Source organism: Pteropus vampyrus, unplaced genomic scaffold (assembly GCF_000151845.1).
Source record: "Pteropus vampyrus isolate Shadow unplaced genomic scaffold, Pvam_2.0 Scaffold158, whole genome shotgun sequence".
In the NCBI taxonomy this organism is placed as follows: Eukaryota; Metazoa; Chordata; class Mammalia; order Chiroptera; family Pteropodidae; genus Pteropus; species Pteropus vampyrus.
Window position 1 is genome coordinate 777,868 of NW_011888939.1, and position 12,269 is coordinate 790,136.

Genomic DNA, 12,269 nt, shown 5'->3' on the forward strand with positions numbered 1-12,269 from the left:
TTCTTTTACTATGCAGAAGCTTCTTAGTTTGATAGTCTCATTCATATAGTCTCATTTTTGCTTTTACTTCCCTTGCCTTTGAGGTCAAATTCATAAACTCTCTAAATCCAAGGTCCCTGGGTTTAGTACCTCTGGTTTCTTCTACGCAATTTATTGTTTCAGGTCTTATATTTAGGTCTTTGATCCATTTTGAGTTAATTTTAGTGTATGATGACAGGTGGCAATCTAGTTTCATTCTTTTGCATGTGGCTTTCCAATTTTCCCAGCATCATTTATTGAAGAGGCTTTCCTTTCTCCATTGTGTTTTTGGCTCTTTTGTCGAAAATTATTTAAAATGCATTTTAAAGCTATAATATTCAAGCAGTTTGGTACTGATGTGTAAGTAGACACACAAAATAGTGGATCAGACTAGAGTCTAAGAATGGAAGCAGATAGTTCAAAAATTATTCAACAGATGGCTTTTGATGGGGGATTTCATTAAATCTGCATAATGCTTGGGGTAATATGATCATTTTAACTATACTGATTCTTCCAATCCACGAACACAAAATAACTTTCCATTTCTTTGTGTCTTTTTCAATTTCTTTTAATATTGTCTTATGGTTTTCAGTGTATAGGTCCTTCACATGTTTCATTAGGTTTGTTTCTAGATATTTTATTCTTTTTGTTGCAATTGCAAGATGAATTTTTCCCCATTTTTATGAAAATTCATTGTTAGGATAGGAACACTATGATTTTTTTAAAAATACGGAACGTTCCACGAATTTGCGTATCATCCTTGTGCAGGGGCCATGCTAATCTTCTCTGTATTGTTCCAATTTTAGTATATGTGCTGCCGAAGCAAGCACCGCTGTGGATTTTTGAACATTGATTTTGTATCCTGAAACTATTGTATCTGTTTATAATTTCTGATGGGTTTTTAGTGGAGCCTTTAGGGTTTTCTATATAGAGGATCGTGTTGTCTGCAAAAAGTGACAGTTTTTCTTCATTCTCTGTTTGGATGCCTTTTATTTCTTTCTCTTGCTTGATTGCTCTAGCTAGGATTTCCAGTACTATATTGAATAGTACTGGTAATAGAGGACAGCCTTGTCTTGTTCCTGATCCAAGAAGGAAAAATCAACTCGTTTTGATGCGTGGGAAGTGGTACTTACTTCTGTCCTGCAGCTTAATGGTTCCCTGGATACCTCATCTGTGGTTCAGTAATGGTGCCAGGCAGTTGAAGTGAACAAAACTGACCTCCAGAAGAACAGAGTTGTGCAGAAACTTAGAAGATTCACGGTCCTCTACAAGTAATTTTCCCTCAAAAGAAAAATTATGACATGCCCTATTCGGAGTTTGTTGGGCTTAGCTTTCAGGCCTGTGATGATTTTCGATTTGAGGACATAAGCACACACATTATGGCCATTTGGGAGGAATCACGGAAACGTTTCTGTTGCTGGAGCACACCGTGGCACCGTTCTCTGTGTTCTAGATTCCATGGCACTTACAGAGCATGTGGCAGTCACTCCCACCTCCTCTGAGAAAAGTTAGTCTTTGTGGAGTGGAGATAGGCTAGCTCTCTGAGGGGAATAAAAAGCAGACTCCATAATTTTCTTAATGGAAAGTTTGTTTTGCTAACTACGCTTTTAAAATGTCATAGAGGTATCATTTGTACTTCAGTCCCTTAGTTTCAGTTTATGCAGTCTTGTACTCTTGTCAAATCATGCTCAAAACAATTAAGAAACCTCAAAGAAGTTTCACTTTCTATTGAATCTGAGTTCACTCCCCACATTGACTTAGATCACCAGAAAAAAAATTAACTTCTCTGCAGACTTCTTAGTATTATGAAATTGGCCTTTCAGATATAAGAAATTCTCCTTTGAATAAAATAATTTTATATTCTGCAGTGACTAGTAATGTTCACTGTTACTTCGTAGTCCCTAATTTGCAACAAGGCAGGCATCAATCAGCTTAATTGAATTAGTATCAGGAAAGGGCAGGACTCTCCCGCTGAACTGGCATCCTTTTTTTTTTTTTTTCCCCTCAAGTGAGAACTGTGTCCCTCATGTTATCTTTTGTTCTGCTTTTCAGGAAACCGAATTTAAGACTTAGTGAAATTAAATTTCTTCTGTGTAAATTTGGATTGCTCTCTTTTTAAATCTCCTTTTTAAATGTCCTTGTCTATATGTAGTACATCAATGTTGAAAGCTTTCCTAAATTCTTTTTAGGTGCAGGAAGAAGGTACGTAATATTTAATAAGTTTAAAAATTAATAAGTATTTGATTATAAAATCAAAATGTGTATTTAATTATGCTTATACATTTATATATAACTCTTTAATCATGGATGTAAGAAGAAAATAAGTAGTTTTTTTAAAAAAATCAGTTTAAAGAACTGGCATTATGCCACAAAAACCTGAGCATTTAAATGATTTCTGTCAAGATGTCATAAGCAGAGATTATGCACTCCGAATTTTAGGGTGATACGCATTCACAAACCTCACTGCCAAGTTTCTGTGCTCAAATATTCAATGATTTGGGTCATATTTCTTAACCTTTTACTGTCCTCTCTCCCTCCCTGAAAGGAAACATTTTATACATTTTTTCCTATGAGTTTCCCGTGACTTTTAATATTAGTGATATATTGTATATCACTCTGTGTACTGTATGTTTATCTGTGCTCTATGCATAAAAAGAGTAAGACTTTACATAATTAAGGTCAGGTTTGTAACTTTTTTTTCCCATTAGGCTGATATTTTACGTAGTTAGGGTCAGGTTTCTCCTGATGAGGTTTGTTAGCTGATTCCCCATGAATCAGTAGTCTCATGAAAGAACACTTGCTCTGATTTCCTTCGGGTGTGGTTTTCCTCTTCGTTGTTTCAGACTGGCTGATACCTGTTTAGATAATACCCACTCGGGCTTGCCTGATGTTTTCCTCATGAATAGACGGGGGTGCTACGGGTTTGGAGAAACAGACTGCAGAGTTGGAGCTGCTTCCTCATCACATGTCGGGTTATCAGCATGACGTCACCAGCGATGTTGCCCCTGATCCCTTGGTTTGGGTCATGTTGGCCAGGTGTCTCCACTGTGAAATCCCTGCTTTTCCTTTTGCGTGCTCTCTTCTCTGGAGGCGGGCCACCAAGTCCAGCCCATGTTCAAGATGGGGTGGGGTTAAGTTCCTGGAATGGAGAATACTGATATGTATTATTTGAAATTCTTCTATATGGAAGGTTTATCCCTTCTCCTACATTTGTTTATTCAGTCATTTATTTATGCCACTGTGAACTCACGCGTATTAACTTTATACTGTTGGCTCTACTCCACTAGTACATTTATTTTGTCCAGAATGTTTGAGCTTTGGCCATTGAGAGCTCTCTTGGGTTGGCTCCTGGGTCCCTTTGATATGCCCCCACCCTTTTGTATTTTGAGCGCTTTCTGGCTCTGTGAGGTGCTCCAGGCTCACCTTGGTATTGTTCCTGCCCCCAACTCCTCCCTCTTTCCCTCCCTCATTTATTTTCATGCAAACATTTGCTTTTTGTTTAGCCACAATATAACGCTGACTGACAGCACCCTATTGGCTTTTCTATGCATTTCGTTCGGCATAAAAATAGAGCATCTCAGCTTACTTTTATTATACCTCATTAGAGTTCGAAATCTCTAGATTCTGGCTTCCATCCTATTTGCTGGTCCTCCCAGTTTCATGCCATCTGCATTTCTGATAAACGTGCCTCGCATATCTTCTTTGACATCTTTGACATATTTGGTTCTTGGAATTTCCTGGTACCATCTTGCTACTTTGCTCTCCTTGAGATTGCTAGGATTTGGAAAATTATTTACTCTTAACCTTTTCACTTGAGTTTGGATGGTGGAGGCTCTGATGGTATTATAAAAACTAAAGTTGGACACAGTCAGAAACTTGAAGTATGGGACTTAGTAGCAACAGGTTAACATTTGTCGCTGTTACAGTGCGTTGATGAGTAGTGAATTATGGGCAGTGATGCTCTATGGCAAATTCATGTATATATACTTTCTAAGCAAGAGATAGCCCTTCTCTGGGTTTTTGTTATTAGTGTGGATTAATATTTATGGATTTTTATGCCTTCAGGGATTTCTGGAACATGGCATCTGGGAGTGTGAGATTCCTTGAGGTTTCAACGGGGTTCCAGTCCGTCTCTAGCTCACTCCCCACTCTGCTTTGGCAGCACCGATAATTCCGTCTCAGTGTATTTTCTACGTGTGTTACGTAGTTTTGAGCCTTCTTTATAGCACAGCTGTATATTGCCTTATGATGTTTCTAACTAACAGTGCTTTCATTTCATTATATTTTTCGCGTGTCATAAGTTTTTAAGAGTGGGCTCAGAGTTTAGTCCGTGATTGACAGGCTGGCCAGCAGATGGCTCTGGACATGGTGGAAGCGCATTTTAAGTGAGGGCGAGGGGCGTTAGGCGGGGGCATACCCATTCACACAGAATGGGCCGAAGTATTGCTTTGTTTCTTTCCTTCATCTTTGCCATCTTTTCTGAACGTAGGTGCAGAATGAGCACATGCTGTTGGTGTACGCCAGGTGGCGTTTCCACCGTCGACTTCCTGAAGCTCTATGCGTCCGAGACCCCATCCAGTGAATTTCAGACCGCCGACGAAGACCTCTGCTACTGCTTGGAGTGTGTGGCCGAGTACCACAAGGCCAGGGATGAGCTGCCGTTCTTGCACGAGGTAATTTCCAGTAGATGTGTGATAGTTTTCAGAGTTTGATACCTCAGAAGAGAATAAATTTGAACTCTGTTGGAAGCGTTCAGGGAACTGGTCGTTTACACTTTGAAGGCTGATACACTTTTGGTAAATTCATTGCTGACTTAATGCTCGCTGACTGATGGAATGGAATTGAAACTTAAGGCAGAATTTTCTGACTTCTCACCTTTAAGTCAGTTTGACAGGAAACAGTTTTTTGAAATGAAGTGATGTTTGGGGGTTTTTTGGTTTATGTTTTTATGTCAGACTTTGACAGTGTTAGTGATGTCTGAATGGCTTGGGTTATTTTATTGGTTCATCTTTTTTTTTCTCATTTCATTTTTTTTAATGGTAAATGGTATAAACCTCTAAAGGCAAGTATATTTTTCTAGTTATATTAACCAAAATGAAACATGTAATTTTAAATACTTGGCTTTGAATATTTAGTTTATCTGATGAAAAACAGAACACAAACCACAGATATATCTACAGTACAAACCTCACTGCCAAGTTTCTGTGCTCAAATATTCAATGATTTGGGTCATATTTCTTAACCTTTTACTGTCCTCTCTCCCTCCCTGAAAGGAAACATTTTATACATTTTTTCCTATGAGTTTCCCGTGACTTTTAATATTAGTGATATATTGTATATCACTCTGTGTACTGTATGTTTATCTGTGCTCTATGCATAAAAAGAGTAAGACTTTACATAATTAAGGTCAGGTTTGTAACTTTTTTTCCCCATTAGGCTGATATTTTACGTAGTTAGGGTCAGGTTTCTCCTGATGAGGTTTGTTAGCTGATTCCCCATGAATCAGTAGTCTCATGAAAGAACACTTGCTCTGATTTCCTTCGGGTGTGGTTTTCCTCTTCGTTGTTTCAGACTGGCTGATACCTGTTTAGATAATACCCACTCGGGCTTGCCTGATGTTTTCCTCATGAATAGACGGGGGTGCTACGGGTTTGGAGAAACAGACTGCAGAGTTGGAGCTGCTTCCTCATCACATGTCGGGTTATCAGCATGACGTCACCAGCGATGTTGCCCCTGATCCCTTGGTTTGGGTCATGTTGGCCAGGTGTCTCCACTGTGAAATCCCTGCTTTTCCTTTTGCGTGCTCTCTTCTCTGGAGGCGGGCCACCAAGTCCAGCCCATGTTCAAGATGGGGTGGGGTTAAGTTCCTGGAATGGAGAATACTGATATGTATTATTTGAAATTCTTCTATATGGAAGGTTTATCCCTTCTCCTACATTTGTTTATTCAGTCATTTATTTATGCCACTGTGAACTCACGCGTATTAACTTTATACTGTTGGCTCTACTCCACTAGTACATTTATTTTGTCCAGAATGTTTGAGCTTTGGCCATTGAGAGCTCTCTTGGGTTGGCTCCTGGGTCCCTTTGATATGCCCCCACCCTTTTGTATTTTGAGCGCTTTCTGGCTCTGTGAGGTGCTCCAGGCTCACCTTGGTATTGTTCCTGCCCCCAACTCCTCCCTCTTTCCCTCCCTCATTTATTTTCATGCAAACATTTGCTTTTTGTTTAGCCACAATATAACGCTGACTGACAGCACCCTATTGGCTTTTCTATGCATTTCGTTCGGCATAAAAATAGAGCATCTCAGCTTACTTTTATTATACCTCATTAGAGTTCGAAATCTCTAGATTCTGGCTTCCATCCTATTTGCTGGTCCTCCCAGTTTCATGCCATCTGCATTTCTGATAAACGTGCCTCGCATATCTTCTTTGACATCTTTGACATATTTGGTTCTTGGAATTTCCTGGTACCATCTTGCTACTTTGCTCTCCTTGAGATTGCTAGGATTTGGAAAATTATTTACTCTTAACCTTTTCACTTGAGTTTGGATGGTGGAGGCTCTGATGGTATTATAAAAACTAAAGTTGGACACAGTCAGAAACTTGAAGTATGGGACTTAGTAGCAACAGGTTAACATTTGTCGCTGTTACAGTGCGTTGATGAGTAGTGAATTATGGGCAGTGATGCTCTATGGCAAATTCATGTATATATACTTTCTAAGCAAGAGATAGCCCTTCTCTGGGTTTTTGTTATTAGTGTGGATTAATATTTATGGATTTTTATGCCTTCAGGGATTTCTGGAACATGGCATCTGGGAGTGTGAGATTCCTTGAGGTTTCAACGGGGTTCCAGTCCGTCTCTAGCTCACTCCCCACTCTGCTTTGGCAGCACCGATAATTCCGTCTCAGTGTATTTTCTACGTGTGTTACGTAGTTTTGAGCCTTCTTTATAGCACAGCTGTATATTGCCTTATGATGTTTCTAACTAACAGTGCTTTCATTTCATTATATTTTTCGCGTGTCATAAGTTTTTAAGAGTGGGCTCAGAGTTTAGTCCGTGATTGACAGGCTGGCCAGCAGATGGCTCTGGACATGGTGGAAGCGCATTTTAAGTGAGGGCGAGGGGCGTTAGGCGGGGGCATACCCATTCACACAGAATGGGCCGAAGTATTGCTTTGTTTCTTTCCTTCATCTTTGCCATCTTTTCTGAACGTAGGTGCAGAATGAGCACATGCTGTTGGTGTACGCCAGGTGGCGTTTCCACCGTCGACTTCCTGAAGCTCTATGCATCCGAGACCCCATCCAGTGAATTTCAGACCGCCGACGAAGACCTCTGCTACTGCTTGGAGTGTGTGGCCGAGTACCACAAGGCCAGGGATGAGCTGCCGTTCTTGCACGAGGTAATTTCCAGTAGATGTGTGATAGTTTTCAGAGTTTGATACCTCAGAAGAGAATAAATTTGAACTCTGTTGGAAGCGTTCAGGGAACTGGTCATTTACACTTTGAAGGCTGATACACTTTTGGTAAATTCATTGCTGACTTAATGCTCGCTGACTGATGGAATGGAATTGAAACTTAAGGCAGAATTTTCTGACTTCTCACCTTTAAGTCAGTTTGACAGGAAACAGTTTTTTGAAATGAAGTGATGTTTGGGGGTTTTTTGGTTTATGTTTTTATGTCAGACTTTGACAGTGTTAGTGATGTCTGAATGGCTTGGGTTATTTTATTGGTTCATCTTTTTTTTTCTCATTTCATTTTTTTTAATGGTAAATGGTATAAACCTCTAAAGGCAAGTATATTTTTCTAGTTATATTAACCAAAATGAAACATGTAATTTTAAATACTTGGCTTTGAATATTTAGTTTATCTGATGAAAAACAGAACACAAACCACAGATATATCTACAGAAGAGAAAGAAGGGGAGGGGGTGATTATTTATGAATTTGTTCAGAAAACTTTTGCATTTGCAAAATTTCCTAGTTGTGAGGCTAACCATTGTCTTAAACCAGCTGATGTGTAAGGTGAGTACCAATAGCTGGAACATAGAAGGGAAGACGTGGAAGGCGTGGCTCATGCCTTTGACAAAGAAGCTCCAGCTTCTCCTTTCCTTTTTAGTAGAGTATACTTGGTAGGGGTGTTGAGATATTTATAGCAACCTTGCAAAAGTGGTGTTTAAACATCTCTTGCTCTACGTCCTCATATTTGTGTATCAAAAAAATGGCCATGTTCAGTGACTATTTTCTTCAAATCTAATATGTGATATTTAGTACTTCTGAATTTTTATAGTTAGGAGAAGGCTTTCTAGAAAGATCATCACATCCAGTGTATTTTGTCGATAGTAAGATATATAAAGCATATTGCCTATTTTTGTTTTCCTGTAGGTTTTATGGGAATTAGAAACCCGACGTCTCATAATTCATTTTGAAAAATCCATGAGGGCAGAAATCGAAGATGATGATGAATTATACATAGTGGACAACAATGGAGAGACACAGCTGTTTGACTTTACTGGCCAAGACTTTGAAAATAAGCTTCGGGTTCCTCTTCTTGAAATCCTGAAATATCCTTATCTGCTCTTACACGCACGTGTTAGTGAGTATCTGCATGTCCCACGAGTTACGTCAGTTTTGTTATTTCAAGGATTGTAGGAATTTAGGTTTATCTTTATTGAAAATCTGTTCGTTAAACATAGACTACTTAATATTTTTCCCAACGTTTTGTTACCGAAGATTCTAAACAAAATAATTTTGTGGTGAACACCACATACGCACCACACAGATTCTGCAGTTGCTAACATCTCGCTATATTTGCTTTATCACATATTTATTCATCTGTCCATTTAGTTAATTTTTATTCTTGTAATTTGTAACAGGGTTTCTCAACCTTGGCGCTACTGATATTTTAGACGGGGTGATCATTGTTTGGGGGGCTGTGCTGTCCATTGTAGGATATTTACTAGCATCCTTGGCCTCTGTCCACTAGATGCCGTAGCGTCCTCCTCTCCCTTGACCCAGCCGTAAAAACCAAAAGTGTCCAAATACTGCCAGATGTCCTTTGGAAGTCGGGAGGGGCAGAATCACTTCTGATTGAGAACTGCTGGGCTGCAGTGGTTTTCATTAATCATTGTGGCATAGCGTATCATGGCCGCCTAGATTTTGGTCATTTATATTTGCATTTCTTAATATGAATCTCTTAAAAGCAATACCTTTAAGGGATCTGATATCTAGTTCATTTTAACATCTTTCTCAGTAATTGCAAAATGTATTTTGGCTGATTTGTTTAGAGTTCAATCAGGAATGATACATTGCATTTGGTTCCTATTTCTTAAGTCTCTCTTAATTCCACATAGTCTGTTTGTACATACACGCGCACAGACCTTTTTGTTGTTTTTTCTTAACTGACTTGTTGAGACCATGTAGTTGCCCTGTAGAATAAATAATGCACTTTGGGGATTATTCCAATTGCTTTCTTGTGATATTAAACTTACGTCTCTATCCTCTGTATTTTCAGTAAACTGGAAAGTCGATCTAAAGATTTAATTAAATCTTTCTAAATTAAAATAATTAGATTTTAAAATTCTAAGTCATTTTTCAAACATTAAAGACTATTACTTCTAGGAAAGTGTGTGTGTGTGTGTGTGTGTATAAGCTTAGTAGTTTTTCACAAACTAAACACACCTCTGTAGCCACCACCCAGATGAAGAAAATACCAGCACCCCAGGAAGTCCCCTCACGCTTTCCTAGTCAGTATCTCTTACTCAGTGCCTGCCACTGTTACTGAGTGTTCTTTGAAGCTTGACAGACTAGAGTTGATTCAGCTGATCGTGTAAATGTGTGGTTTATTCTGTTCATGACACTTCTGAAAGAGTAATGAAATTTCCATAGAGCAGCAGGAATTAATACAGTGCTGGCATGGATAGGCTAATGGGACAGAGCAGAGTCCAGAAGTTCACCACGTGTGTTTGGGGAGTTTAGTATCTAATGGCGGTAGTGTTTCACACCAGTGGGGAAAAGGAATTATTCAGTAAATGAGAGTAGGACAAAATAGTCATTGGAGGGAAAAGCTGACTTTATTATTATCACTCCAGTCCATGTGAATCAAAATGTAAGATGCCAATGGAATTGGATCTATAACCAGACTTCTAAGCAGACACCCTATGGAGATAATTATGCCAAGGGTAAAAAAAAAAGATGTATATACTAGTCAGAATCATTCATAGGAACCACACTGTAATGAACCAGTTAGTCTTTCAGATAGGTAAATATTATTCCTAAATTTACATGATCAGCCTTTTTATGCCATACTTAAAAAAAAAAAAGGAACACGTTTTCATTTACTTGAAACAACTGAAGGAGCCAGATTTAGGGAATCTTGTTAAGTCGATAAGATTTATGTCTTATGTATATTGCTTTATTTCTTCTGTGTAGATGAATTATGCGTTGAAGCACTTTGTCGGATGGAACAGGCCAATTGTTCCTTTCAGGTTTTTGAAAAGCATCCTGGGGTCTATTTGTTTTTGGTCCATCCCAATGAAATGGTGAGTATGAGCGTCGGGCAGTGGAAGGACGTATTCTACTTTCACATATATAGATAGCTGTAGTAGAAGTGTTGGGTGTGTGTTTTGTTGAAAATGTTCATCAAGATTATTTTCATTTTGTAAAATGACTATAGTTAAGTGGAGGTGCTGTGGGGTTAAAGAAGAGATCCAAGAGGATAAGAGAATATTTCTGACGGGTGATGATTCAGCTTAAAAGACAGATAAGGGAGTACTTTGAACTTCTTTCAGTCTGTCGACCTGAACCAACGAAGAACTTCCTCTTTTGCTTTCCTTGCCTGCCTACCCTACTCCAAGCACACGGAAATACTGGTTAAAACATTTTGCTAATTGAAAGCAATTGAAAAAATTATTTTGCTAATAGATGAGATTTTTTAAAGTCTGGGGGAAGGGGGTGAAGGAGGGGAGGGTAGGAAATCCAGTTCCTAGGTACTGAAAATGAAGAGGGGCAGACGAATCAGAACAGAGCAGAGAGCAGCACCAGAGTATTGAAGCCCGACATTGAGCCTATTGCCCAGGTTTTTATTTTGACTTTCTTTTCTTTTTTTTTCTTTCCTTTTTAAAATTTTGTTATGGAAAATTACACACAAAAGTAGAATGGTATAATGAGCTCTCATATGTTCATCACTGAGCTTTATCAGTTATCAGTACATGTCAATATTCTACTACTGCCTTTTTGGATTAGTTAGAGCAAACCCGAGACACCAGAGCGTTTCATCCATAAAAATACTTCCGTATGTGTCTCTAAGAGATGAGGACTTTGTATTTTTTTTATTTTTGTCGTCTCGATGTGGCTGCTGCTTTATATCCTTAGTTACAGGAGTCCTGGTCGCCCAATCTGCGGGGAGTTCTCCAGGGCGGTTCTGTAATTGGGTTGCGATTTCGATGTGGTCACGGGAGGAGGCGGACACGGACGGCATTTACCTACTCCGCCATCGTGACTGGGAGCCCATAAGGTCTTTTTAAAACAACAAAGCAATGCTATCACCGCGCTGAAAATAATCTTTTAATGTCATATTCCTAGCCAGCGTTTAAATGAATGGAGATGATTGCCTCAGAAATACTTTATTAGGGTTAGTTTATTCAAATCAGGATCAAATAAGGTCCACACTTTGCATTAATTAGTATCTCGTGTCTTTTAAAATCTAGAGGGAATCCTATTTTCTTACCTAGTTTTTTGTTGTCTGTAGAATGAAGTAGCAACTCTCTTCTGCTTTCAGGTTCGGCGCTGGGCCATCCTGACCGCAAAAGGCCTGGGGAAAGTGGACAGGGACGATTACTATGACTTACAGGAGGTTTTGACTTGCCTCTTTAAAGTCATCGAGTTGGGGCTTTTAGAAAGTCCAGACATTTATACTTCCTCTGTCCTCGAGAAGGGTAAACTGGTTCTTCTGCCCTCACACATGTATGATACTACAAACTACAAAAACTATTGGCTAGGTGAGTGTGTTGTCCCTACACAATTATAATTTGTATTTTTCTATAGTTTTTATGAGTATCCTGCAAAGAGAGTGATCTCTTGGTAATCTTATCAAAATGCGAAATACAAGATTTCATAGTTTCCAGTTCTTCTGTCATTGATGTAACTATTACACATCTCGTTTTAAACATTATTTATCCTAGAAACTTTCTATGTAGGAGGTAACATTTTCAAGTATGGCAAGTAGATCTTTTATGTAAAGCAATATTAGATAT

The 12,269-nt window shown here is 38.9% G+C and overlaps 1 protein-coding gene and 1 non-coding gene across 5 annotated transcripts in view; one reads left to right on the plus strand and one right to left on the minus strand.

Annotated features, from left to right (window-relative positions):
• Positions 1 to 741: 741 nt before the first annotated feature.
• Positions 742 to 848, minus strand: LOC111745613. The gene has a single exon (XR_002782732.1). It is a non-coding gene; the product is annotated as a U6 spliceosomal RNA (small nuclear RNA).
• A 6,358-nt stretch (positions 849 to 7,206) lies between these two features.
• The window catches only part of SETX (senataxin), a 49,858-nt gene continuing 44,795 nt past the window's right edge, over positions 7,207 to 12,269 (plus strand). For all 4 annotated transcript variants that reach the window (XM_011370029.2, XM_011370030.2, XM_011370031.2 and 1 more), the window contains exons 1-4: positions 7,207 to 7,419; positions 8,401 to 8,611; positions 10,447 to 10,556; positions 11,795 to 12,014. In XM_011370029.2, the coding sequence (XP_011368331.1) occupies positions 7,243 to 7,419; positions 8,401 to 8,611; positions 10,447 to 10,556; positions 11,795 to 12,014 (718 nt within the window). In that variant the 5' untranslated portion in view covers positions 7,207 to 7,242. The remainder of the gene's footprint in view (positions 7,420 to 8,400; positions 8,612 to 10,446; positions 10,557 to 11,794; positions 12,015 to 12,269) is intronic.